Raw genomic sequence first — 24,167 nt, 5'->3', positions numbered from 1 at the left:
CGTCTAATCGCAACTACCACCACCACCTAGCAAACAGACCGCCTAAGCAACGTTTCATCTACTAGATTAACTACGCACATTAGCAAAACCTTCCCGCAACAGAGATCAGGTTAAGTTTAGACAACGTTACTGGCTCCGGTTATCCCCACCGCTAGCTTCCAAAGAAAGATGGGAAATATCTGCGGCAAGTCGGAAAGTGAAAACTTCTCTCAGCCCGGTCGCGTTCTCGGTTCCGCCCCGCCCCCCCAGCCGGAACGCTCGTCCGTCCCGGCTTCCGTCGGCGGTCCGCCTCGGACATTGGGCGGAAACCCTCAAAAGCAGCCACAAGACAATAGCAACGCGGAGGAGGCTCGGAAACGAGCTGCTGAAGCTGCCGAGGTAACGTCTCCTATCTCACCTATCCATCAGATTTAGCCATACTATTTATTCGTACCCTCTATTCTCTATTCTCTATTCTAAACTGTCAATTTATAGGCAAGGGCAAATGCTACGGCCTCCAAGTCTACGGGGAAGCTAGGCACGCAGTTGGCAGCACAGAAGAAGCAGACACGCAACGATACGCTCAAGGAGCTTAGCAACAATGAGATAAGGCAACGAGATGCTGACGAGGCAGCAAACGCGAGAACTCATAACTAGGTAGTTACCTATATAAATAAGGCGCGAACATATCGCAATATGCATTTTAATTTATAGCATTACTTAGCGACTCTTCATTCGATTCGAAATGTCTACGTCTGTCTTCTTCTCCAGCCTGCCAAACGCCAAACAAAATCCTTTCGTAAACAGAGCACGCCAGTCCTACTAGTTCACGATACTTTCTCTGCCTTGCCATCTATTATAATCCTAAGTGACTGTGTATCTACCACCAATAGGGGCCCTATTGTCCGCATCAGCGGCGGCGATGGTACCCTCCTTAAGCAAGCGGGTGAGCTCGGCCATGGCGTTAGCCACCATTAACTCAGTATCACCTTCCACTAGAATGTAAAGCTTAGGCTCGCCGTCAGGCGGTACTTCTTGCCCAGGTCGATAAAATGTTCCTTTGTTGGTGATAGACGTTCCAGTCGCCTCAAGAATTTTGGCGACATTGGTTCTATTAGTGACGGCCCAACGGGCCTTCTGTGGGAAATCGTTGATTTCGAGAGTTGCGTGGAACGCACCTGCGTCTGGGCCTTTGTTGTCGATTGGCTGACCTGGTCTCAGCTGGCCCGCGCGGCCTAAGCGAGCATTGATCGCATTGATCGCAGAAGACACCTTGTCCAAGGGGTTGCTGGCGCTTGCGGATGGTGCGGCATCTTCCCTCTTGTGGATAGTAAATTTCGGTTCCAGATCAATCTTCGGAGCAGCAGCATCGCGAGAGATAATACCCGAAGAGGCTGTCTGAATGGCCGACAGAGCCTTATCGCCCTTCTTGTCCTCGCCGCTTTTCTCCTCTTTCTTTTCCTCCTCCTCCTCGCCTTCTGTCCGATGGGATTTTCGCTCTCTGAGTCGGGCTGCTTCTCTCTCCTGATCAAGCTTCTCCAGTCCTTTGCCGCCAAAGCCAGATTGATCTTTGGCTTTGCCAGACTTGACTTTATCCCTAAATGCTTTACGCATTTCTTCCAGTTCCGGCGGCACCTCCTGTCCGCTCTGCTCCAGGGCCTTCGCGATTCCAGGCGCGCAGTTTTCTTGGTCTCTTGTTATGAAGGTGACTGCTGTTCCTTTGTTACCAGCACGCCCGGTACGGCCGGCACGGTGCACATAGTCTTCGAGATGGTTCGGGGCGTCGTAATTGACGACGAGTTTCAATTGCTTAACATCGAGACCACGAGCTGCCACGGACGTCGCGATGAGGACTGGAATAACTCCAGCTTTGAAATCTATAATGGTTGAGTCCCTGTCTATTTGGTCCTTCCCACCGTGAATTGACATGCAAGGGTAACCTTTGCGCAATAGTTCCTTCAGTAAGTCGTCTGCCTTCTCCTGGCGTTCCACGAATATTAGCGCTCGAGCATCCTCGTCCCTGTCATAAAGCTCGCCCAAGAGCTCAAGCAGGCGAACAAATTTGGAATTTTCTTCTCGAATCTCGACAACCTGGGTGATTTCAGGGGCGACAACGCTCTTCCCTCCTACAGTGATTTCTACGGGATTGTTTAGAACCTTCTTAGCCAGCGCATCCATGATACGAGGCATGGTAGCCGAGAAGAGAATTGTCTGGCGGTCTGGTCGCATATTCGCGAAGATTTTCATTACCTGGGGTTCGAAGCCCATGTCAAACATTCTGTCTGCCTCGTCAAGGACGACATACGTAACCCTCTTTAGGTTAGTTACGCGACCTTGATTCGCTGCTAGCAGATCAATCATACGACCTGGGGTGCAAACCACAATTTCTGCGCCTCTCTTCAACTCGGCGATGTGATCTTTGATAGGCGCGCCGCCGTATGCACAGACTCCGCGAAGGTTCATTGACTTGAGGAATGGTTTGCAGTCTCGGTAGATCTGGGTAGCTAACTCACGCGTAGGAGTCATAATCAAGCCAATAGGACCTTCGCTCTCCTTCAGAGGCCGCTGATCCTTGATGTGCCTGAACATAGGTAATAAGAAAGCTAGAGTTTTGCCCGATCCAGTCTTCGCAACGCCAATGACGTCTCGACCGGACATGATTGTAGGAAACGCTTGCATCTGAATCGGCGTGGGCTTTTCGTATCCTAAGCTGTCAATAATATCGAGCGTTTTCCGCGACAGAGCACATTGGGACCACTTTTGAACAGGCTTCGGCACGTCCTTACCAGATACCTTGATCCCGTCCAGTTCAATGCGCAGGTCTGCTAATTCGGCATCGGTCATCTCTGATAACTCTGATGGTTCAACCCAGAAATTCTTTCGAACAGGTTGTAGGTCAAGCTTGCTGTAGTCAACAGATGGGATGTCTTTCTTCTTGCGAGCTTTCGCCGCGATGGCCAAGAACGAATCGGGGTCCACATTCTCGTTCCGGTAGTCATACTCATCGTCGCTGAAATACGCTTCCGGCTCTTGCAAATCTTTACTCTGGTTGAGGTTTGCTTTGGGACGTGGATTAGTAGCGGGTTTGGTCTCAAGATCATTCATGAAGGCATCTAGAGGATCAACATCATCCTCATCAACTTCCATGACGTCGTCCGGCTGGGTAGTCTGAGTGATACCATTCGTTTCAGGAGTTGTTTCTTCTTCGCCTTGATCAACCTGCATTTCCGTCGTCTGCTGCGCATTCTCTTGCGCGATACGCTCCTCTCGTCTCTCCTGAGCTGCTCGGGCTGCAGCGGCCTCTTCTTCTTCATCCCCGGCGAAAGGAACAGTATCATCGTCATCCTCTTCGTCCTGATTTTCATAGGGTGTATCATCTACGTCGTCGAGGGGTAGGGAGGGTAGCTTAGCAAGTTTTCTGTCTGACGTCTCTTCTTCATCCAGTATCAACTTCCGCTTTTGAGCAACTTTCTCGGTTTCTGCATTTTGCTTGTGGAAACCGAAGCCACTCGTTTTAGCTCTACTTTGCGGAAGAGCAGACGCTTCGGTAATAATATTAGCAACTCGACAGGAGACACACTGGCGTAAGTACTCACCACTCGAGACCTGCGCGGTTGAACTGAGGCTTATGGGTGGCGGCTGTCCGGCAACGGCACCTAGTTTAGGCGCGGCTGGAGGGTGCGCTTTAGGAGCCGACTTCTTAGCGATGGCCTTAGGATCAAATTTACCAGCATATGGGGTTGCTGGCGAAGGGACCTGCGTGTCAGCAGGCGATATTGGCGTCGGAGAAGCTCCTACAGGTGTTGTATTGGAGGGTACAGTGTTAGCCTTTTCGTCCATCTCAGCAAGAAGCTTCCGAGTTCCACCTGGAGTCGGTTCTTTCTGTTTCTCCTTCTCCTCCTGCTTCTTCTTCCATGCGGCCAACTTGGCGAGGCGCTCAGCCTTTTTATCGGTATCAGACTGGGCGGGAGCAGGCTTTGGTTTCGATTCTACCTGTAAAGATGTGTTAATATCCGTAGTATAATACAACAAGTTTATAAAACATACATCTGATGGCTTCGCCTTGGCGGCATCGCTAGGCGCTGGGCCTCGCTCGCGGCTATCACCTCGCCTACTGCGCGGATGAGAGTCAGCAGTACCTTCGCGTCGTCCTCTGACTCGATCACGGGAGTCGTCTCGCCTGCTTCGGAGATCTCTGTCACCATCACGGTCACGGCTTCTGCGCCGGCGAGGCTCGGTAGAGCGGTCCCTCTCCCTATCTGCGAGGCGATCACGCGACCGCCTGCGGTCCCTTCCACCTCGATAATGGTCATCACCTCGACGGTCTACGGAACGGTCACGGCGGCGGAAGTCATGATCTCTATCCCGGTCGCGGTCCCGGTCGCGATTACGACGCTGTACCAAACAGTTGTTAGTAAAGTGAACATTGCTATATCTGCTAGGTCCGTGGCGTCTTACATCGTGTGGGCTCCGAGAGCGACTTCGGCGTCTTACGTCGCGCCCGTAGTCTCGGCGATCCCGATCCCGAAATCGATCTCGATCCTTTCTATCGTCATCTCTACGATGTCTTCTGGAGGGTTGCTGGCTTCCTGCTGGAGTTGGTGAGCGTGAGTCTCTGAGCCGAGCCATGGTTTTTTATATATAGTACGGCTCGGTCGCACTACAATGGTGAGAGCTACCAGAGGACTCGAAGGAAGCTTCTAATTAGACGACCAGACTTGAATAGAAAGATCACCTAGTGAATTGAAGCCCGGATATTTCTTGCGCCTTGGCTATACAAGCAAATTAATTTAGTCGTTGGAGATTATCTAACGTGGAGGAGGTAATGGATGAATGAAGAAGTTATTTGACTTGCTCACCTGCAGTCAGTTAATTGAATTCAGTATATTTTAGCTCAAAGATGGTTTCCAACTTTCGGCCGTATGAAAAATCAATATGTGGCTAAAGGGGCTGAAGAGTAACTAAACAGTACGACAGTACAAAATGACCTCTGTACCGTATATGTGTGGCTTAAACGTTCGACTTTTTTCGATTTTTTTAATGCATGACGCCACCACGTTCGCTAGAAGGTACGGGTAGCTTGTAATTTTACCTAGGTGTGGAGAGCTACTTGGCTGCATGGTTGCTAGTGGGTCGGCTAGATAGCAGATAACACATCACACATCACACAACAGAAAAAGCTCAATCACAAAGTTACCTAACCTAAGGTAGCTGCATTAATTTGTCTCAATTTGTCGCGTGTGGAATAAACATAGGTCCGAATTGCCTTTTTCAATTCCGTCCTCAACGCATCCAGGCGCCCCTCTAGTCCCACTTGCAAATTGCTCTTTACTTTTTTCTAACTCGTCCAATTCCACGTGAAAACTTCAACAACAAACCTCTGCCTACCATGCTGTCGTCTATAGGACGTGCCGCGATTAGGCGGCTAGTCTCTACGTCTGCCACCACGGCACCCCGCTGCATTGCGGTCTCACGGCCCATTACCTATGGTCGTGGCTTCATCCAAGGTTTTGCGACTACAGGACAGCCAAAGGCGGCTTCTACCACTACTAAGGCCACCACCAAAACCTCGAAGCCTAAAGCCACCAAGACTACTAAGGCCACCAAGACCACCAAAGGTACTACCAAAGCAACAGCTACTAAAGGAAAAACCAAGAAGGCGACAGCTACTAAGGCCAAAACCAAGTCCAAGAAGAAGGCGGCCCCCAAGTCAAAAGCCAAGGCCAAGGGCAAGAAGGGCGCACGAAAGCGAAAGCCAATGTCACCGGAGAACAAGGCCATCCTTGAGAAAAGAGCTCTCAAGAAGACGGCACTATTCCGCGAACCAAAGCAGCTTCCCGACGGCGCATGGACTGTATTTGTAGCTGAGCATACCAAGGGTGAAACTATCGGTCCGGAACGGATTCGAGCTCGGATGGGAGACTTGTCTCAGAGTTATAAAACTATTTCAGCCTCAGAGAAGCAGGTTAGTAATTTACCATGATACTGATTATAGCTATGGCCAATGCCCTGACCATTATTAGCGTCTTGCCGATATTGCCGCGCAAAACAAACTCAAAAACGCAGCTGCCTATAAGGCTTGGGTAGAGAGCCATCCTCCTGAGCAGACGGTTGAAGCCAACCGGGCCCGGGGTGTCCTGAAGAGGAAGCACAACTACCCCAAGGGGGTCCTGAAACTCATTCACGACGAGCGTGTCCCCAAGAAACCCGTTAGTGCTTTCAGTCTTTTCACAAAGGCACGATGGGCTTCTGGAGACTTCGCGAACCGCCCCTTCCTTGATGTTAGCAGGGAAATCGGAAGAGAGTGGGCGAGATTGCCGGATGTGGAACGCCACGTAAGACTACCTCATGTCTCTATTTTGATTACCACGAAAACTAATTAGACTATAGGCGTATGAGGACCTTGGAAAGGCATCCAGGGAGGATTATGAGAAGGAATATGAGGCCGTTCTGCATCGCAAGCCGGCACCTCGTCGTTCAACCACGCCATCTGCATGATCTGGGCTCCTTTTCCCGCCTATTACTAATACATAAACTAGGTGGCTATGAGCCCTAGAATCACTGGCTCCTTTATTGTTATGAGGAAAGACGATTGGGGGATTGGCCGATCCGTCCAATGATTTTCGTTCTTGTGGCGACGCAAGAATTCGTTACATTCATTTCGGGACGATGCAGTGGCTTAACCGTGACTACTTGTTGGACACGGCTTGTACTTGTAGATAGTCCGTTTGTCTCGCAATACTCACCCCCATTTCCTAATGAGAACTGCCCGAAGATCCCACCCTAGTGATGGTAATAGTGGGAGAATTGTATTGGTATCAAACAAAAAAAAACTTGTGCTGTGAAAAGTATTGGCAATTAAATTTCTAATTCTCACTAAATATATCCCAGTGATATCCTATTCCGTACGCCAAACCCCGTAAATGCTCATAACACCGTTTAATTCCCACCCTTTATCATAGACAAGATGCCCTTATTAGTATTATTCTCTCGTTTGCATGACAATAACCGGGATACCCTCGCTATCAATCCAAGAGCCGCCAGTATACAGAATCTTCCGCTGACTGGCCAGATATAATAGCAAGTAGATATGCGCCGTTACCAAGCCCCAGCAGTAAACACGGAAACCTTGGAATTCCCTGTCCCTTCTACACGAGACGCCCCATCCCGCAACGCCAGTCCCGACGTAGTTTGCAAGGTACGCCCAAGCATCGCGTTTGAGCTGCGGATCCCAAGCCGAACAGTCTACGAGCCAGTACCCGCGCTCGGAAGGCCGCAGGTCTCGTTTGCTTTCTTTTGGTCTGTATCGCTTCGGGATATCTAGATCCCGGGCTAAGCTTTCGAGGCCTGGCGTGATGAAACTTTGCGGGTCGACCTGCGTCACTGAGACAGGAGGTTCTGGTGCGTAGAGTTCCAGGCTGTCGTATGTGTACCCGTGGTCGCTTAGGAAGGTTACTTTTAAGAACGACTTCTGGCTGGAAGATACTACTCTTGGGCCAATGTCGCTTGCGGCTCTTGGGAGGGCCCGCGGGTCTTTGTCGAGAGTATCTGGCTGGTGCCGCTTGGCAGGTGGAGGTTCGGAGTCCGCTCTGGTTGTGGATGAGAGGTCTGAGGATCGTATCAAGATAGTCTCCTCGACAATATTGTCACTGGATACCTCATCTTGGGTAAATCTTGTGTGGTATGCCTCTATAGGTTTTGTCTCAACTAATCCCCCTGGGCTAGGACGGGGATCACACGGGGGTGTGCAGGGTATTACCGATGGTGTAAATGAAGTTAAAAGAGGAATTGGATTATCTTCGGAGCGAGGGAGAATTGACCTCTGAGAGCTACCAGGGGGAATGTCGATGCCGCTTCGTTGAGATGTAGTTATTTGAGATGGTGATGGAGAATCAAACCGTTGCAGGTAATGTTCTAAGATTCTCGTAGGAGAGGTGAAGGTAGAGATGTGGATAGGATTCCCTACGTATGAATCTTGCACTTCGCTAGACGGTGTCTGCCATGGCGACTGTATTATCGGCGCTGTAGTTTCATCATTGGTACTCGGAGGCTCATCCTCCAATATCCGTCGCGCAAAGACGCGTGGTGACCCGGAATTGTCAAGGACGCTATTGAATGAGGCCTGTGGTGACTTATACTGACCAAATGGCTCACTTAATTGTGTGCCAGTAGCGAAGGCTGGGGCTTCTTGGGTCCCCTGCCCATCGTTTATATCCACAGTTGAGCATGCTTGGTTAAGGAAATCGATACTGGCGGCTGGCTGGAAATTTATATAGGAAGAGGCGAGAGATCGATACCAAACGTCATCAGCTGCTCTGCTTGGGGCGCCGATATGAATCAAGATTTCCACGCCTGGCTGTTGCTCCATTTATACTACCGCGACCATATTTGTTGAGCGCTCAGGTGTATTGCATTTTAATGGATAGGTGAAGTGGCCCAACCAAAGAACGCTGAAGCGGTGAAAGTATGTATCAGTGTTGAATGAATTGTCTGACCGTTACTTCATATGATGTGACTGGATGAGAACCGTAAGTATATTTAATAAGCAAACCAGAGGATGTTTACTTTGTAGGTGAGAATACTCATCTCACTCACTTAGATACAATAACCTACCTAAGGTTAGCAGAGTAACTAAAAATGGATTAAGATTGATTGGCCTATGCACTACGATTCATATTTCTGTGACTTAGATAAGTTACCCAGATAGGTTAACTAGGTAGTCAAGGTTTATTAAACGATGATTAGATATTGTCAATTCTTTCTAGCCTGTGACAAATGAAAAATTCTTTAATGGATCATTAAGTAGCAAACTTAAGGATGAGCAATTATACTAGGTGAAATATACTGTTCTGAAGACTGAATTCAGCTGGAGGTGCATCTACATAGTGTGATCGGACCTGGATCACGTGATAGACCCTATTATGATTCCATCTGGCAGTTACAGCAGTTAGGTAGAGGTACTAACATACCTGTAGGGGTTACTTCGCACTTGTAAATGTTGGTGGGCTGTGGGGTATCTGAAGCACTGGCTGACTGGACGAGAGCTTATGACAAGAGCTAAGACAGGCGCTAAAGGCTATCAATTAGATTGCAGGTGATCCATTCAGGTCCATTATCCTGCGCCTCCTAACTTGCACTTGTAGACCTACAGACAGACCTGCAGACCTGCTAACTCTCCAGCTTTCTTACAATCTTTACACCAGTAGGAGTCAAGTCTCCTGGGCTCTACTTGGGTTAACCACCTAAACCTACCTCTAAAGGTACCTGAATTATAAGGAAGAATACTGGGGGTGAGCCATCATTTACCAAGTTATTCAGCTTTCTTTCAAGAACTCATAGCAACCGCTGGTCGTACTGGATACCCGTCTTGTTGTGTCGCACCTCGAACGGGCTATCAATTTGGAGGGTTTTTTTTTGTTCCTTTTTCGGTCGTTATTCTTCCACCTACCTACCTCTAAGCTTCTACCTATCCTCGGACTCGACTCTACCCCCTCGGGCACCTCAACAACGGGGAAGTCCACCTAAACAGCAGAAGGGACCTCCTTTCGCTATTGGATTGGATTGATCGGAATTGATCTTACTTTTACATACGCGGACTAACCTTATCTATACCTACCCTTACTCTCTCACCTACTCACGCTACCTATGCGTTGAAAAACATTATCCCTTTGTCTTGCATTTAGATTCCCACTAAACCCCGGTCTTGTTCCCCCCCTTCTGCTGCAGCTCCCGCTCCTAGCTCCGCCTTTCGAAGGTTGCATCTCGCCGGCAACGAACAGTCCCTTCCACCTCCCTGCCTTTCCGCTGAAAAGCTGATTACGGCGTTACATACTTCATGCCGTGCTATCGTATCCTCCACGATCGTTTTCTCTGCCAACGCATGTTTCGATACCGTCGACCTTCTCGATATCTCGACAAGTAGACGCCGCCTAGCAAAAACCCTCGTTACCGTTACCAAGGTTTCTCTTCAAACACACCCAAACCTAATCGTCAACCAATTCAACCTTTCCTACCGCCCAACCAACCAGAGTGTCCGTCATATTTCCACCGTAAACCCCAATTCAGTTCTGACTACGTCGCATCGACGAAAAAAAATAAAAAATACCCGCTACTTGCCTTAACCAGCCGTCAGCTACGATAACTTCACTGCCACACTCGTTCACCACTAGATATTGGCCGGATCCCCGATATTTTCCTTCGTCGCCAAATCCGTATCTCACCTGTGCTACGCCGAATAATTGTTTTCCGGTTCCTGCATCCGCATCCAGTCGCACATCCTGTTGGAGGTCGATAAAGTTCGCCGTCTGATGCCAATGTCTGACGTTGGACAACGGTACCGCAATCATACAATCGCCGCTTCGTCTTGCCTCCCAAATTAGTTCAGCGCCGAACTTCATTCCGACTGCTTTCTATTTTAATCAGCTAGGCTGAGGTAGGACCTCATCTTGGTCGCCATGATGGGCCCCGACTACGAAGGCGGTCTGGCTGGCGACCGGATTCACAGGCAACCATCGCCGCTGCCCAACGAGAACAGCTACCAACTTGACCATGACCGGCCAAATATGACACCGAGTCCATCCTTTTCAAATGGAGCCTTCCCTCCGCCTGCCCTACCGCCTGGCTCACCGTCCCTTAGTGCTCAAGGAGACCCGCGACAGAGCGGTGAGCGCAACCGATCTCGAGGACGGAGCGGAAGAACAGCAAGTGGGCAGCTTCGTATCTGCGCCAAGTGTGGTGAATCTTTAACCGGTCAATTTGTGCGGGCCTTAGAAGGCACGTACCATCTCGACTGCTTTAGATGTCGTGTAAGAGCTTTGATAACCCCTACGTGATATATTCTGTGTCTGACAAAATACAGGACTGTGGTCAGATTGTGGCTTCCAAGTTTTTCCCTGCGGACGACGAGGAAACCGGCGGCCAATATCCACTTTGCGAGACAGATTACTTTCGACGACTTGGTCTTCTATGTTACCAATGTGGCGGCGCTTTGCGCGGTTCTTATATTACCGCCCTCGATCGCAAATACCATGTTGACCACTTCACTTGTTCACTCTGCTCGACGGTCTTTGGGGCCCAGGACAGCTATTACGAACATGATGGGAATGTGTATTGCCATTACCATTATTCAACGCAATTTGCTCAGCGATGCAATGGCTGCCAAACCGCTATTCTCAAGCAGTTTGTTGAGATATACCGTAACGGGCAAAATCAGCACTGGCATCCAGAGTGCTATATGATCCACAAGTTTTGGAATGTCCGTCTAACAGCTCCTCAAGAACCTGCTGAGCCCCGTCCCGAACCTGTGGGCCCCGAGGGCCGTGAGCTTGTCCGGCAGGAAGAAGAAGATATGGAGAACAAAGTTTATCGAATTTGGAGCGTCTTGTCAGCATTCGAAGAATCCTCGGCCGCATGTATTTCGGACATGCTTCTTCATGTCAGCAACGGTGCATACATGGACGGTGTCTTTGTCGCCAAAAAGTTCATCGTTCATGTGGACATCCTGTTCCGATCCGCGGACCGACTTGATCAGACTATCAAGCAATTAGAGATGACTGGTATGAAACACTGCGCTTATAACTGAATAGTGATGCTAAAAGAAAATTCTAGACTTATCCTACGCGAGAGAATCAAAGCTTCTCTGTAAAAAGATTGTAGCCTTCTTTTCATTACTATCCAAAATGCAGGAGACTACTGGGCGGAAATTAGGCGTCACCCAGGAGCTACTATCCCTCGTGACGGGTCTAGCCCATTACCTGAAGCTTCTAATCAGGATTTGCCTTCAAGGAACGCTCAGGGTCGAAAAGGAGCACCGCTCTCCAGAAGCACTATTTCAATTCCTCGAAGATCTCAGTCTGCTCGAAACGATCAAAACCGATGACGAATCCTTGCAGATAACATTAGGTATGTCGAGACTCTCTGCTAATGACTCGGATCACTGCACCTTATGCCGCAAGCCCATCGAGGACGAATGCGCTTTGAGTGGGGATAAGAGATGGCATCTCTTTTGCGTAACGTGCGTACGGTGCGGTAAAATACTCGGCAAGAACTTGGTCCAGGCTCATCTACACCGAGACCTGAATATTCTGTGTTCAAATTGCGAAAATCCGGCTGACGGGCATGGTCAACCTTTGGAACGGATAACAAAGCTTCAGCAGTACATATTCCTTTTGAAAGTCGCCTTAGCCAGGCTGCTGGAGATACTTCGAACTAACGGCGCTCTCACTCGGTCTTCGGAAGATCCAAGCCTTAACGGTCAAGATTCTTCGGAGGGACGTGGGTCTACAGATGGTAGTCCTGCAATGCCTAGATCAGATTCTCGATCTAAATCCGCTGGCGGCGAGCGGGAGCGGCATCAGAGAGAGTCATCTTATGAGAATACTCTCAATGACGTGCGTAGACTTAGAAGTACGCGTCTTGATAAGCATCTGTCCTCAAGCCTTAGAAAGGCTAGAACTTCAAGGATTATGGATGGGCCTGAAGGACGCAGTGTTCGCCCTGGATCTGCCGGTGCAGAAATGAACTCGCAGAACAAGGTAATGCAGATCGAGGAAGATGGAGAACAAGGCGAAGACGACACAACAAAACAATATTTTGGACACCAAGATGCGCTGACTCTGGACGATATTCCTCGAATTGTGGCAGCCGAACAGGCTCGGGAGCAGCAGCCTAGCGCGTATAGAGCATCGCGCCAAGAGCTCTTCCGATCCGCCACAACTGAGGGTTCTTACGGCACTAACAACGATAGAAGTCTCTCTCCAGGACGAGACGACCAGGGTTTACCAGGGGATCGGTCGCCTCAAAGAGACGGGAGGAAGTTCTTCTCCGAGCTATCTGGTCTCGAGTATTTTATCGTCCGACATGTAGCAGTCCTTACAATGCAACCCATGCTCGAGCCAGAATTTTCACTTGAGGAATTACTTAGCCTCATCGAAGCAAGAAAAGCACCGACATTCTGGAACAAATTCGGCAAGGCATTCGGCAAAAATGATACCCGTAAGGCAGTAAAGAAGAAGGGTGTTTTTGGAGTTCCGTTAGAATTAATCGTCGAGCGCGATGGTGCTGATTCTACGGATGGCGTGGGACCTGGTGCTTTGCGTATACCAGCCATTATCGAGGACACAATTACCGCTCTGAAGAATAAGGATCTTTCAGTCGAGGGTGTCTTCCGTAAGAATGGCAACATCAAGAAGCTCACCGAACAGGTGAATGCCGTTGACAGGGATGGTTGTGATGCCATCCGGTGGAACGATGAGACTCCGCATCAACTTGCAGCACTTCTTAAACGATATCTCCGTGAACTACCAGAACCTTTGATGACACAGAAACTTTACAAAGTTTGGATAGCTGCAACTAAGATTAAAGATACCGACAAAAGGCGACACTGTCTGCATCTGACGTGCTGCTTACTTCCACAGATCCACCGAGATACATTGGAAGTCCTCTTCAACTTCTTGAAATGGGTGGCTACTTTCCACCAGGTCGACGAAGATACCGGATCGAGGATGGACGTACACAATCTTGCCCGTGTAATCGCCCCGAACGTACTTTATACGAACGAAAAGAGCCCGAGTTTCTCAGACGAGCCTATGACCGCGGTGGCTTGCGTCGAAGAGTTGATACAATTTAACGAAGAGATGTGCATGGTACGTAGAAAGTCTTTTGTTTATTGCCCCTCGTACTAACATGTGATACCAGGTTCCCGCTGAAATCATGGACATTCTGGGTGATTCAACTTTGTTCATGAACAATGGCGATATCACAACTAAGGAAATCCTCAAGCGTATTGAAACTAGGTCTGTGGGTGGACTCCCTAGGCAATATGATAGCACCGAATTCGTTAGACAGCAAGAGACTGGCAAGCGACCCATGGCTACTAGAGTTGCTACAGATCCCGCTGCGTGGCAGCAGGAGAGCAGTGTACGTCCTGTTCAAGAGCCGACAATCCCTTTCACGACAGCACAAGGAGCCCCGCCACAGAACTATCGCCAGCCTGAGAATGGGCAACCACCTTACGCAGGCCAGTATGAGCGAGGTGATAATCAACCTAAAAACCCCGAGAATGGCCAGCGCCGAGAGTGGCGAAACTCGGGTTGGGGCAGACCAAATAATTCTGTCACGACTGGTACAGGGTAGTAATTAGGTTTTAGATCCTTGGTATATATTTCTCCATGGTTGGGCTTGTTCAACTTGTATGGACCACTCGGAGCGGGAATATTTTATATCTCATCCACGTTTGCCAACCTTGATTTCCTTCAGGACATAGCATGAATCAGGTGTAGAGAGACTCAACAGCATTTTCGGCCGGCGTTGCGCATCTCTTCCTTTCGACAAATAGGACTTTGCGACCTTTTTTTTTTGATTCGCTTTTTCAACATTTGCGGGGTTTACCTAGGCGAAGCGGTCGTCTAGTAAACCTATATTCTGTTCTAGAAGCATATTTGCTTTGGGGAGTGGTGTGCCATGTCCGAGCAGGTCTGGCAGCAACAGCTTGGAGTAGAGGGGATATGTCTTTGCCTTTTTTTTTTCTTGGCTTGCTCCCCCGAACGGATCGGATTTATTCAACGAACTCTTTTTTTTTTAACTAAAAAAATTCGGATCAGTAGATTATTCCTGGAGCTAGGCAGACCTGCCTAGGCTTCGAAACGCGGGTTTTGAAGGAGCAAAGGGGGAGTAGGGCAGAAGACAGAAGCAGCAGCGGCTACAGGTGCCCCTCAGATATCCGATCCCGATCAGATCGGCTAATACGCCTCGGGCTTTTTCTTTTGTTCGGGCGCGTCCGTTAGGTTAGTCGATAGGTGTGATTGATTAATCGGGCTGCGCAGGTACCGTAGGTAGTTAGCCGTAGAAGGCGAGTCATACTCATCAAATCGTGAGAATGGCAAGAGACAGAGAGACAGAGAAGTATTCCAGGCCTAGCCTTTCAATTGATAATTCTGAAGTAATTCTGTGCGTTTTGTCTTGTTCGAAATGTACTTGTTCGAAATGTAATATAGGCAGAAATTTGTGTAAGGGGGCTACTATTAGTGTATTGTTCCTGTGTTGAAATAAGATAATTCTCGTTTTCTATGCCGCTTAGGAAACATTTATTGTTCCCTTTTGACGTCTACATACCCTGTATATGAAAGTGAAAGTAAAATGTACGAGAAAGAAGGACAAGGTTTGTGATGCCTATCATTCAACTCATCATAGACAAACTTAATAACTCAAAATATTAATATTAAGCCATCCATAACATAAATCTCGTATTAATTAGGGTACTATTAGGTTTTCCAGCTTCTGCCTATATATTCAATACAAATCCGACAATGTCTACTAAGCCAAACCTCATGATTTTGCTGGTGCAGCGTTCTTCTCCTGTTCTAGAGTCCACTTGACCGTCCTTCTCACACCATCACTCAGGCTTACCAGAGGCTGGTATCCGAGCCGGCGCTTTGCTTTCGAAATGTCGTAGTATCTCGTCATGGTGCTGTAGACGATCCGCTGGCGGTTGAAAGTGGGAGCTTTTTTCAAGATGCCGAAGAACACCTCGCTCAGGTATCCGAGCAGGATACCCATCTCCCGGCTCATCACCCACACGTGATCGGTGCCCTTCTCCGAGCCGGCGGCCCGCCATATAGCGCGCATCAAGTCCCAGAAGTAGACGGGGCTGTCGTTGGTGATTATGAAGGCCTCGCCGTCGACTTTCTCGTGGTTGAGGGGCGCGGTGGAGGCGTCGTGCGTGACTAGTAGGGCGCGGGCGGCGAGGAGGTGGGCGTGGGCTACGTTCTCAACGTATGTGAAGTCGAATAGGTTTTGGTTGAGACCGACTTGTACCTTATCCTTGCCCTCGCGATAGATCTTGACTGTGTGGAAGACTAATTGTACGTCGCCCTCGCCGAAGATGCCGGATGGTCGGATAGCCGCGGTCAGGAGGTCGGATCCTTCGACTCGGTTTGCTTTTAAGACAAGTTCCTCAGCATGTGCCTGGTCAGAGTCGTTAGTAAAGATATACACTATGTATTAGAAACTCGGCAATGTAGGCATACCTTTGTCTCGGAGTAGTATTCTGTCTGCATTTTACCCCGGATGACAGGGTAGTCCTCGTTCGCATTTATGAGGTCATCCTTATTGTTGCTCATGACACTGGCAGAACTCGTATATACCAGCGCCTTGACGCCGTTCTGCTGGCAGGCGGCGATCACGGCGCGGGTCCCATCCACATTGACCTTCTTGAATACCTCGTTTGCAACAGCACCGAGACCCTGCGCAGGTGGCGAGGCAGTGTGTATAACAATATCGGGTTTCAGCTTCCCGAAGACCTTGACTAAGCCATCAGCGTCGGTGATGTCAGCTTCGACGTATTGGACGCCATCGGACTCGGGTCTTCGGTTGCGTTGGCACTTAAGATCGACAACGGAAACGGTGCACTTCCAGTCGCGCAGGAGAAGGTTCACGACGTGGTGGCCGAGGAAACCACAGCCACCGATGACGAGGATATTGCCCAATAGGGGCTTCGTTGTAGCTTCGGACATGATGGCGAGATAGATAGGTAGTTTTATGCAAGCTGTAATTGCCACCTATACTCTATACTGGAGGACCCTGAGAACCCTTTAGCTGTGGGTATATGTATAGTTGGACTTATCTTGGGTAATTTACCCCCTTTCACCGCCTGGCAATATTGGAGCAGCTCAGATAATAATGGCGACGCTAGGACGTCAAATTATTGAAGATCCATGAGAAATTGGGAGTGGGGCGTTCCTGACTCTCCCCACGATGAAGCCAGGGGGGGAACTCCAGGGTGATACCTAGGTACACTACGGGATGGTATGGCTTCTAAGCTTGATAGCTTGCTTATCTCGTATCTTAGGGTAGTTTGAATTATTACATAGTGCAGCTAGTAGTGTACATAGTGTATAAAACCTACCCGGTTACTTCGTACATCTTGTACATAAGTCCGGAAGCTGCACTTTTCTGGAAACAATTAAAGACAATAAGACATGTTAGGTACTAGGTTAGTTTCACGGCGCTAGTAGTTGTTCTTTAGTGAGACACAAGCACAAACTTTAAGACGCAGCCCATTAAATCCAGATAATTAATGAAAGCATAGCCTCCTTAGGACGGGAAGAAAAGTCTAGAATTCTGCATGTGCTTCCCATTATATGTCTTATCTAATCTGTATAATAGGTACAATATATACAAATATATGCCATTGGTTAATATAGCGTAGAACAAGGCAGTCCAGTCACCCCCCGCTACCAGTGACACACTAGACCCTCTTAGTGGGTCCCGGCCCTTTCTGCCTGGGGGGAGCGCTGGGACATTCCCCACCTGCCCGCATTGCACCTCAAGAGCAAGCTGCAAGTGCTACCTCTTTTCGTTACTTTTGCTTCGATACTTCAACCCAAACCCGTAAGACGCGCGCCGAACAACTGCTCATATTTAATCTTATTCTACCTTACCCAACTTCAATCTTAACTCTACCATTTCAGTGAAGCCGTCGTTGGTTATACAAATTCAATACCCCATTTTGGCCTATGAATAGCCATTAGAAGCTATGGCGGACCAGTCCATTATCCGCATCACTAAGGTACGCACGCTATGGCGTCTCACATATTGGAGGGGCAATGAGGCTGACGAGACTCCTGTTCACCACAGGAAATCGGTGAGCTCCAGAAGAGTTCAGACCTTTGTAAGACAAGTCCTTCTCCGGCATACGTATTCCTGTCCCGATCTAATTTTTTTTTTTTTAATCGGCAGCTCTCGCTGTGGCGTTTCGTGATCGCGATGTTCGAAGTGTCAAGGCCCTGATCATCGGTCCTCACGAGACCCCCTACGAATTTGGATTCTTCGAGGTCGGTTCCCCCTATAAATATATGGTCCTTTTCTATAGATACTGATATTACCCAGTTCTCGGTGAAATTTAACAAAGGTTAGTTCTTAACGTCATTTCCCCCCGGCTTAGATCGCTAGCTAATTAATGGTATTCACAAGACTACCCCCGGAAGTCGCCTGCCGTCACGGGAACAACTACCAACAGCGGACGATGTCGATTCAATCCGAATATCTATGCTTCAGGGAAAGTGTGCCTGTAAGCAAAACAAATACCATTGAACGGCTGTGAAGTGTGCTCTGCTAATCAAGATACCAGGTCAATTCTCGGGTATATAATCCTCCCTTATATATATCCTTCGCCGACGAACCTAATCCGATTCTAGTACATGGCGAGGAGAGCGAGGAGAAGAGTGGTCCGCCGCTCAGGGTCTAGAGTCCATCCTACTTTCAATACAGAGTCTCATGTCAGCGAATCCTTACGAGAATGAACCGGGCTTCGAGGATGCGAACGAATCCCACGACAAGAAGAACCAGAAGGAATATATCGCAAAGGTAAGTCCCGTCGAAATATGTATACTTTTAGGATATTCTAATAGCGAATTCTATAGATCCGCCACGAAACATTACGCATCTCTGTGATCCAAAGACTGGAAGAATACTTGGGAATCACAGGTAGCTGCCTCACACCAGCATCTACAATGGAACGAGAAGAGTACGGCGGCGATGCGGACGAAGATATGGAGATTGACGATGCGAGCGTTCCCTGGGAGCCATTTAAGGACCTTTGCAAGCGTCGCTTCCTCTGGTACTACGACTCGTACCTCGAGACCATTACCAAAGCAAAAAAAGAGGTCAAGGACGATCAGCCGTTCGCACGCATGCCTTTTGAAGGGGCGTCTAATTCTATGGATGGGAAGTTCAACTATACTGAACTCGAAAAAAGAATACGCCGGATCAAGGCTGCTTTAGATGCGGAGTCCGAAAGGTGGGCATCAGAAGGGGCATCCCCTAAGATGAAGGATACTACCGTTGCCGTTAACCTCTCACGACAGTTCGAACAGATCAAAGAATCCTTTAAGCGCAGTGACGTTCCCCACAGCGTCGAGCTAGTAGATGGAAACCCCTTTGTGTGGAACCTCACCTACTTCGGACGACCTATGACGAATTTAGATGGGGGTATGTTTCGAATCAAGCTCAACTTTAGTCCCCGCTTCCCTGAAGAACAGCCGAGAATCAAATTCTTGACGCCTATGTTCCACCATCGGATTGCAGCAGATGGTACACCGTGCTACTTCCCGAATCCTAGCCGCCGTGAAGATATCAAGCAGCACATAGAAGCAATCATCGAGGCTTTGGAAGAGGAACAACCCCCCTACGATCCAAGAACATTAGTTCATCCCGAGGCTCATAAGCTTTACTGGGGTAGTGCCGACCAGAGGAAGTTATACAATAGACAGTTGCGCAGATCGGTGCAAAGAAGCATGGAAGACTTCTAGCCCTCCCATGAGTAACGACTACCCCGGATAGCATATGAATAGCTTCCCCGGTTGTATCAGAAGACTACCCAGAGTCGGAGGCCATCAACCTCCGTTGGGCATGGCGCGGGTGTTTAAGGGAGTTCTTAGCAACACGTCTATTCCTTGACGTTCCAGATAGGAACGTGAATGTACTCTCAACGATTGCAGGTCTCGGGGCTTAAGAATAGGTACGCCGCCGCCGAGATGGACGGCTTCTAGACTAGGATTGATACCTCTTTTGCTTTTGCGAGCTACTTGATAAACATGATGAATTCAATGCAAATGCCGCTATACGTTTCCAACGATGTATGCTGACGTTTACTAATTCAATACGTAAAACGATTAGAAATTGATGAGATCATGTTATTCCGAAATTTGCTATATAACAATCTTCTAACCATTCTATTATGGCCCCCGATGCAATATCCATGACCCCTGGTAGTATTGATATTTATTGTTTAAAATAAAATAGAGCAACCCCTGTTCATGTTGGATTCCCAAAAGCGCATACCGTTCTAAACGCAATGCTAATAACTATTCATAATATACATAAATTCGTCATCGGCCGTGACTTTATAGTCGACTAGCCAACTATGTGTTTCTAGCCTCTTACCCCTCCCTCCCTCGGACCATCATCGCTTAGGCCCCTTAGGCTTCCGCTCGATACGATCCTTGCCCGGCGCATACGGCGCCGCGACCCCGACTAGCTTCTCCTGCCGCCCGGGCTGTTCGCCCTTGAACTCGTACCGGCCGTCGGGTCCGACGGCGGCTGGGACGCCTTGCGCGGGCCGCGAGATCTGCTCGCTGTGCAGCTTGTCGAGGGATTCGCCGACGACGGCGTACTGCGCCCAGTTGATGGGCGGGCAGCGCACTACGTTTTGCGGCTTGGGGAGTCTGGTCCAGGGGCGGGATTGGGGGTTGGGTTGGGGTTGGTGGTGGTGAGGGGGCTCTGGTTCTGGCTCTGGGGCGTTGGCGTTGGCGTTGGCGTCGGGGTCGGGGTCGCTCTTGATTTCTGAGTGCGGGGCTACTAAGCTGTCGGTGAGCGTCCTGTTGCCGCTTGAGCTGGCGTATGAAGTTGTGGAGGGTGCGGGATGTCCGGCAGCAGCAGAACTACTCTGTGTATCTTCCATCTCGCCGTCATCCTCCTCCTCTTCGTCATCATCATCATCGTCGTCGTCATCGTCATACGCAGCACTACTACTACCGCCATACAGCGCGTCGCCTTCCATCCCCACGCGCCCCGTCGTCAAGTCGTGCACGAAAGCTTCAGGCTCGGCGAGCGCGGCGGTCTTGACCCGGCTTAGGTGCGCCATGTCGGCGGCGGCCTTGCGGCGCTGCAGCTGCAGGATGGAGATGGCGGATTTGAGGGCTAGGACGTCTGGATTGCTGTCGAAGTCGATGGGCTCCGGCGGCGGCGGCGCTATCCCTACTTGATCCTGCTGCGAGGTGTGCGTGTACGTCGGCCGTGGCGGGAGCGCGACTGGGTTTAGAGGTGGTGTGATGGGGCTGTAGGTCGGTCTTGGTGGCGAGGAGGGGCGCGCTGGGTCTTGGGTGTTTTCGCTCGTGCTTGGGTTCGCGTTCGCGCTCGCGGTGGGAGTTTGCCTGGGGGGTTGCGTGGGTGCGCGGGCGGCGCTGCTTGTGTTCAGCGTGAGACCCGGCATCGCGGCTCGGGCTCGGGGGCGTTGTGCGTCCAGGTTGGGTGGGATTGCGTTGCGCCGCTTTGTGTACCTTGGGTATAGAATTGATTGATTTGCGTAGTCGTGGGTATAGGCAGAAAGAAAGAAAGAAAGTGGTGGCGGTTGTTTTTAATTCCTTATCTTGTGTGTATAGAACAGTGAATTAGTCCGGGATGGTAGGTTGTATGTAGTGTATGAGTTGAAGGCGCATAAGCTTGGGGGTCGGTGTTGCGGCGTTAGATAGAGTGGTCCAGGCTAGAGGGCAAGTGGGGCGGGGCTGTCAATGTGTAAGACTACCTGAGATGTAAGACCCAATGAGAAGTGCAGAAAGTGAAGCGATGGACCCAGTTAAACAAGGGACTCGGTTCATTATCCGTGTGCAGCGGCAGGTCTGGGATCCCCGGTCACGGCTGTACCCTGCAGATCTTAGTTACTCGAATATTTGAGATGACGTCTCATTTGTGACTTTAAGTAAAACATACAAGCTAGAAAGCCATTTCTTGCCAAAACAATATACCTTAGGTAAGGTTGATAGAGCACCAAGTGAGTATTTATCGTACTTTATATAGCTATCTTAGGTACATTAGGTGTTATTCACCATAATATTGCGGCGCTCACAAATGACACTGTAAGAAATGCTTGTCATTTTAGTTACCCATCACATATCACCATCAGAATTCAATATGATAGATATATGGCGTGGCGTAGTCTAAGCCTATATAATATTACCTAGTCTATATACCATATGCAAACGGGATTTATGTAAGTTACCGAGAATAATAAAACAGTTTTCTTGTTTAACCTATATCCTATCTCAATGCTTCCTATGGTTTAAAGCCTCGTACGTATACCTATGTTTGCGTCCAAACAAAGGCAGGCAAGGATGAGACTGCACGAAATTAGGTACCTAATCCAAGTATCTCAAATAGGTATATACGGCAAGCTCAACTATGTGCTGATAATAATAATAACTGGTCTTAACTACCCGCATAGTTTAGTAGCGCGCCTACCTTTAGTGTAGTCCCATACATATTATGATATCTTACATAAGGTAGTAAGGTAACTTCGAGTTTGGGGTATATACCTACCTATAACATTAAATCGTCCCATTAACTCGTTCCTCCTTCCGTCTACTTGGTTCCTTTTTTCTTTTTAGATTTATCATCACACGTTATCCGAATACAATCTCGAATAATCATCTTAGGTACTCGGCCGAGATTTCAATCAGAGGGTTTAACACTCTCTTTCTACTACTGTCTTTACTTGTAACAGAATCGATCCGTCCAAGAGTGAGGTTAGTCTATCCACTCCTCACTATCTGAAGTATTTAGAGGCCAATTCTTAACTTAGGTCAATTGCTCCACGGGTTGCCATGCTTATTTCTAACCCGCAAGGCCATTAAGCAATCTTTTCGTTTATCATATGATCAACTCTCAAGAACCCTATCCCTTTTAATATTGTCTTCCAACGTACAATGACAGGGCTAGTTGGACACGTTCGGAAGCCTAAGCCACCAATTACCCTAGGATCACCGCATGAGGATGATGCTACACCAACAGTGACACCCATAACACCACAACATTTCAACCCACCTGTCTTGCGTAATTTCTCCTATCCGTTTCACGTCGGAAGCCTGAGGCAGCCGCCAATATTTCCATCGTTACCAATAGCTCAGCAGACAGCCTGGGATCAGTTGGGTGAACTTTGCAATTTCTCTCCTGATAATATTTCCAGAGCACGTGAAGCGAAAACCCTTGGGCTCGATGATCCTTTTTCCTTCAGGTTTGAGACGGAATCTTACTCTCAATTAGATGACGAGGACAGTGACGGAAACCAAGAATTCGGTATCGGCGTATCGTCCGAGCAACTTGACCAAGAGTCACTATCACAAGAAGATCCCGTGCCAAAAAAGAGGCTTCGCCGAAGCACATTACTAAGTTTAGCTTCATCTCAAGCCCGGGATTCTTCAGACCTTTAGAAGAGTGCTGAGAAAGGTGGGCTGAAAGATAAAGCTTTAAAGTTGACCAGGGGCCAGTCATTAGGAAATCGCATCTTTCCTCAGACATCCATTATCACATCCCGTCTTAAACGGAACTCATCCGGCCAACATAAGACCACTGCATCGCTGGACACATCTACACTTATGGGTCTGCCTTCCAGTGGCCCTGATCGACCCGCATCAAGTTCAGGAGTCTCACTCATCGATACCACAGTTAAGTTACCAAACATAACCACAAGATATGTGCATTCACCAGTAGTGGGCTCGCAAGGAAACGCATCAATGGGGCAAGAGGAAGGAACACTAGTATCGCAAGTCACAGGAGCAATGGAATCTCTTGGAATGGGCCCTACTTACTATAAGAAATCCTCGCACGATCATAGCGAAGTGAATCGTAATACTCTGGAGAATGCTGGAAACAGAAAAAGCAATGATCCGCCAGCTGAATTAGCTAAACAGAAGAAGAATGGTAAACGCCGCTGGATGTCTCAACTCAAGAGCTGGGTTACCGTTTCGGAACCGTCGGCTCAGGCCTTGAAACAGTACAAGAAGGAAACCTACGACAAGGCTCATCTCTCTCTTGATGACCCTAAAGCGAGCGCTAAGCTTCACTTACCAACCGGTACCCTTCCACCGAATGCGATTAAGCCAGCCGGCTCGGGATCTGATCCCGAGGAGATGTTTTTGAAACGGGCAGAACAACGGAAAAGGATGAGACGTTCGGGCACCGGGTCTTATGGAACTCACCAAGGCTCGAAATCGAGCTCTAGTCGCTATTCGGCTTCCAGTAGCATTGCCTTTGGCGCTGCGAAAGAGTTTCCACAGTAGTAACCAACTAAACAAACTCTATACCGAACGATACGCGCGGGTTAAACGACGTGTTACGATTAGTTGATTACTGCAATACTTTACGGCGTCTAGTTCACTGTTTAGTTGTTTTTATATTCGAGCCTACGAGTGCCCAGGTATGCGATCTTTGCAGCTGAAATTTCAAATTCATCCTTTTGCGTGGGAGTTAGCTAGAATCTTGGTGGAATAAGTACAGATCAGACAAATTAAACAGACAAGTTATTGGTGTTATTGAGCACTGAGTCTCTAATCTCAATTTCCAATTGACTATTTCCCGAATATTCTTTACTCTAAGCGCTACCAACTTCCTGATTACCTGGGTGGGTATACACTCGC

The 24,167-nt window shown here is 48.8% G+C and overlaps 9 protein-coding genes across 9 annotated transcripts; 6 read left to right on the top strand and 3 right to left on the bottom strand.

Annotated features, from left to right (window-relative positions):
* The first annotated feature begins 68 nt into the window (after window positions 1–68).
* F5Y00DRAFT_8671 (uncharacterized protein) lies at window positions 69–740 on the top strand. The gene is made up of 2 exons (XM_048014273.1): window positions 69–378; window positions 475–740. Exons 1-2 carry the CDS (start codon window positions 169–171, stop codon window positions 634–636), a joined length of 372 nt encoding a protein of 123 aa, XP_047867339.1. The 5' UTR covers window positions 69–168; the 3' UTR covers window positions 637–740.
* F5Y00DRAFT_229641 (P-loop containing nucleoside triphosphate hydrolase protein) lies at window positions 681–4,962 on the bottom strand. Its single transcript, XM_048006794.1, has 5 exons — window positions 4,839–4,962; window positions 4,438–4,751; window positions 4,027–4,374; window positions 3,576–3,972; window positions 681–3,521 (listed from the first exon to the last, which is right to left on the bottom strand). Exons 2-5 carry the CDS (start codon window positions 4,606–4,608, stop codon window positions 844–846), a joined length of 3,594 nt encoding a protein of 1,197 aa, XP_047867338.1. The 5' UTR covers window positions 4,609–4,751; window positions 4,839–4,962; the 3' UTR covers window positions 681–843.
* Window positions 4,963–5,136: 174 nt separating this feature from the next.
* Window positions 5,137–6,828, top strand: F5Y00DRAFT_229633 (uncharacterized protein). The gene is made up of 3 exons (XM_048006793.1): window positions 5,137–5,944; window positions 6,003–6,314; window positions 6,370–6,828. The coding sequence occupies exons 1-3, from the start codon at window positions 5,369–5,371 to the stop codon at window positions 6,475–6,477; spliced, it is 996 nt and encodes a 331-aa protein (XP_047867337.1). The 5' UTR covers window positions 5,137–5,368; the 3' UTR covers window positions 6,478–6,828.
* Window positions 6,829–8,641, bottom strand: F5Y00DRAFT_229632 (uncharacterized protein). Its single transcript, XM_048006792.1, has one exon. The coding sequence runs from the start codon at window positions 8,345–8,347 to the stop codon at window positions 6,962–6,964; it is 1,386 nt and encodes a 461-aa protein (XP_047867336.1). The 5' UTR covers window positions 8,348–8,641; the 3' UTR covers window positions 6,829–6,961.
* A 1,900-nt stretch (window positions 8,642–10,541) lies between these two features.
* Window positions 10,542–14,112, top strand: F5Y00DRAFT_251653 (RhoGAP-domain-containing protein; the record flags this gene model as incomplete). The annotated part of the gene is made up of 4 exons (XM_048009850.1): window positions 10,542–10,784; window positions 10,838–11,534; window positions 11,587–13,622; window positions 13,675–14,112. The coding sequence occupies 4 exons, from the start codon at window positions 10,542–10,544 to the stop codon at window positions 14,110–14,112; spliced, it is 3,414 nt and encodes a 1,137-aa protein (XP_047867335.1).
* A 1,084-nt stretch (window positions 14,113–15,196) lies between these two features.
* F5Y00DRAFT_229629 (sterol-4-alpha-carboxylate 3-dehydrogenase) lies at window positions 15,197–16,925 on the bottom strand. The gene is made up of 2 exons (XM_048006791.1): window positions 16,005–16,925; window positions 15,197–15,942 (listed from the first exon to the last, which is right to left on the bottom strand). Exons 1-2 carry the CDS (start codon window positions 16,488–16,490, stop codon window positions 15,304–15,306), a joined length of 1,125 nt encoding a protein of 374 aa, XP_047867334.1. The 5' UTR covers window positions 16,491–16,925; the 3' UTR covers window positions 15,197–15,303.
* Window positions 16,926–17,217: 292 nt separating this feature from the next.
* F5Y00DRAFT_229628 (UBC-like protein) lies at window positions 17,218–19,646 on the top strand. The gene is made up of 8 exons (XM_048006790.1): window positions 17,218–17,545; window positions 17,614–17,647; window positions 17,716–17,810; window positions 17,866–17,887; window positions 17,950–18,046; window positions 18,107–18,118; window positions 18,174–18,342; window positions 18,399–19,646. The coding sequence occupies exons 1-8, from the start codon at window positions 17,513–17,515 to the stop codon at window positions 19,284–19,286; spliced, it is 1,350 nt and encodes a 449-aa protein (XP_047867333.1). The 5' UTR covers window positions 17,218–17,512; the 3' UTR covers window positions 19,287–19,646.
* Window positions 19,647–22,176: 2,530 nt separating this feature from the next.
* F5Y00DRAFT_8561 (uncharacterized protein) lies at window positions 22,177–23,044 on the top strand. Its single transcript, XM_048014250.1, has 2 exons — window positions 22,177–22,277; window positions 22,334–23,044. The coding sequence occupies exon 2, from the start codon at window positions 22,458–22,460 to the stop codon at window positions 22,959–22,961; it is 504 nt and encodes a 167-aa protein (XP_047867332.1). The 5' UTR covers window positions 22,177–22,277; window positions 22,334–22,457; the 3' UTR covers window positions 22,962–23,044.
* F5Y00DRAFT_8562 (uncharacterized protein) lies at window positions 23,045–24,043 on the top strand. Its single transcript, XM_048014251.1, has one exon. The coding sequence runs from the start codon at window positions 23,127–23,129 to the stop codon at window positions 23,808–23,810; it is 684 nt and encodes a 227-aa protein (XP_047867331.1). The 5' UTR covers window positions 23,045–23,126; the 3' UTR covers window positions 23,811–24,043.
* Window positions 24,044–24,167: the final 124 nt, after the last annotated feature.

The sequence above is a fragment of the Daldinia vernicosa genome (genome assembly GCF_022497035.1).
Source record: "Daldinia vernicosa strain CBS 139.73 unplaced genomic scaffold F5Y00scaffold_10, whole genome shotgun sequence".
Classification (NCBI taxonomy): Eukaryota; Fungi; Ascomycota; class Sordariomycetes; order Xylariales; family Hypoxylaceae; genus Daldinia; species Daldinia vernicosa.
Note: the sequence above shows the minus strand (reverse complement) of the source record. Positions and strands in the feature narration are given on the sequence as shown.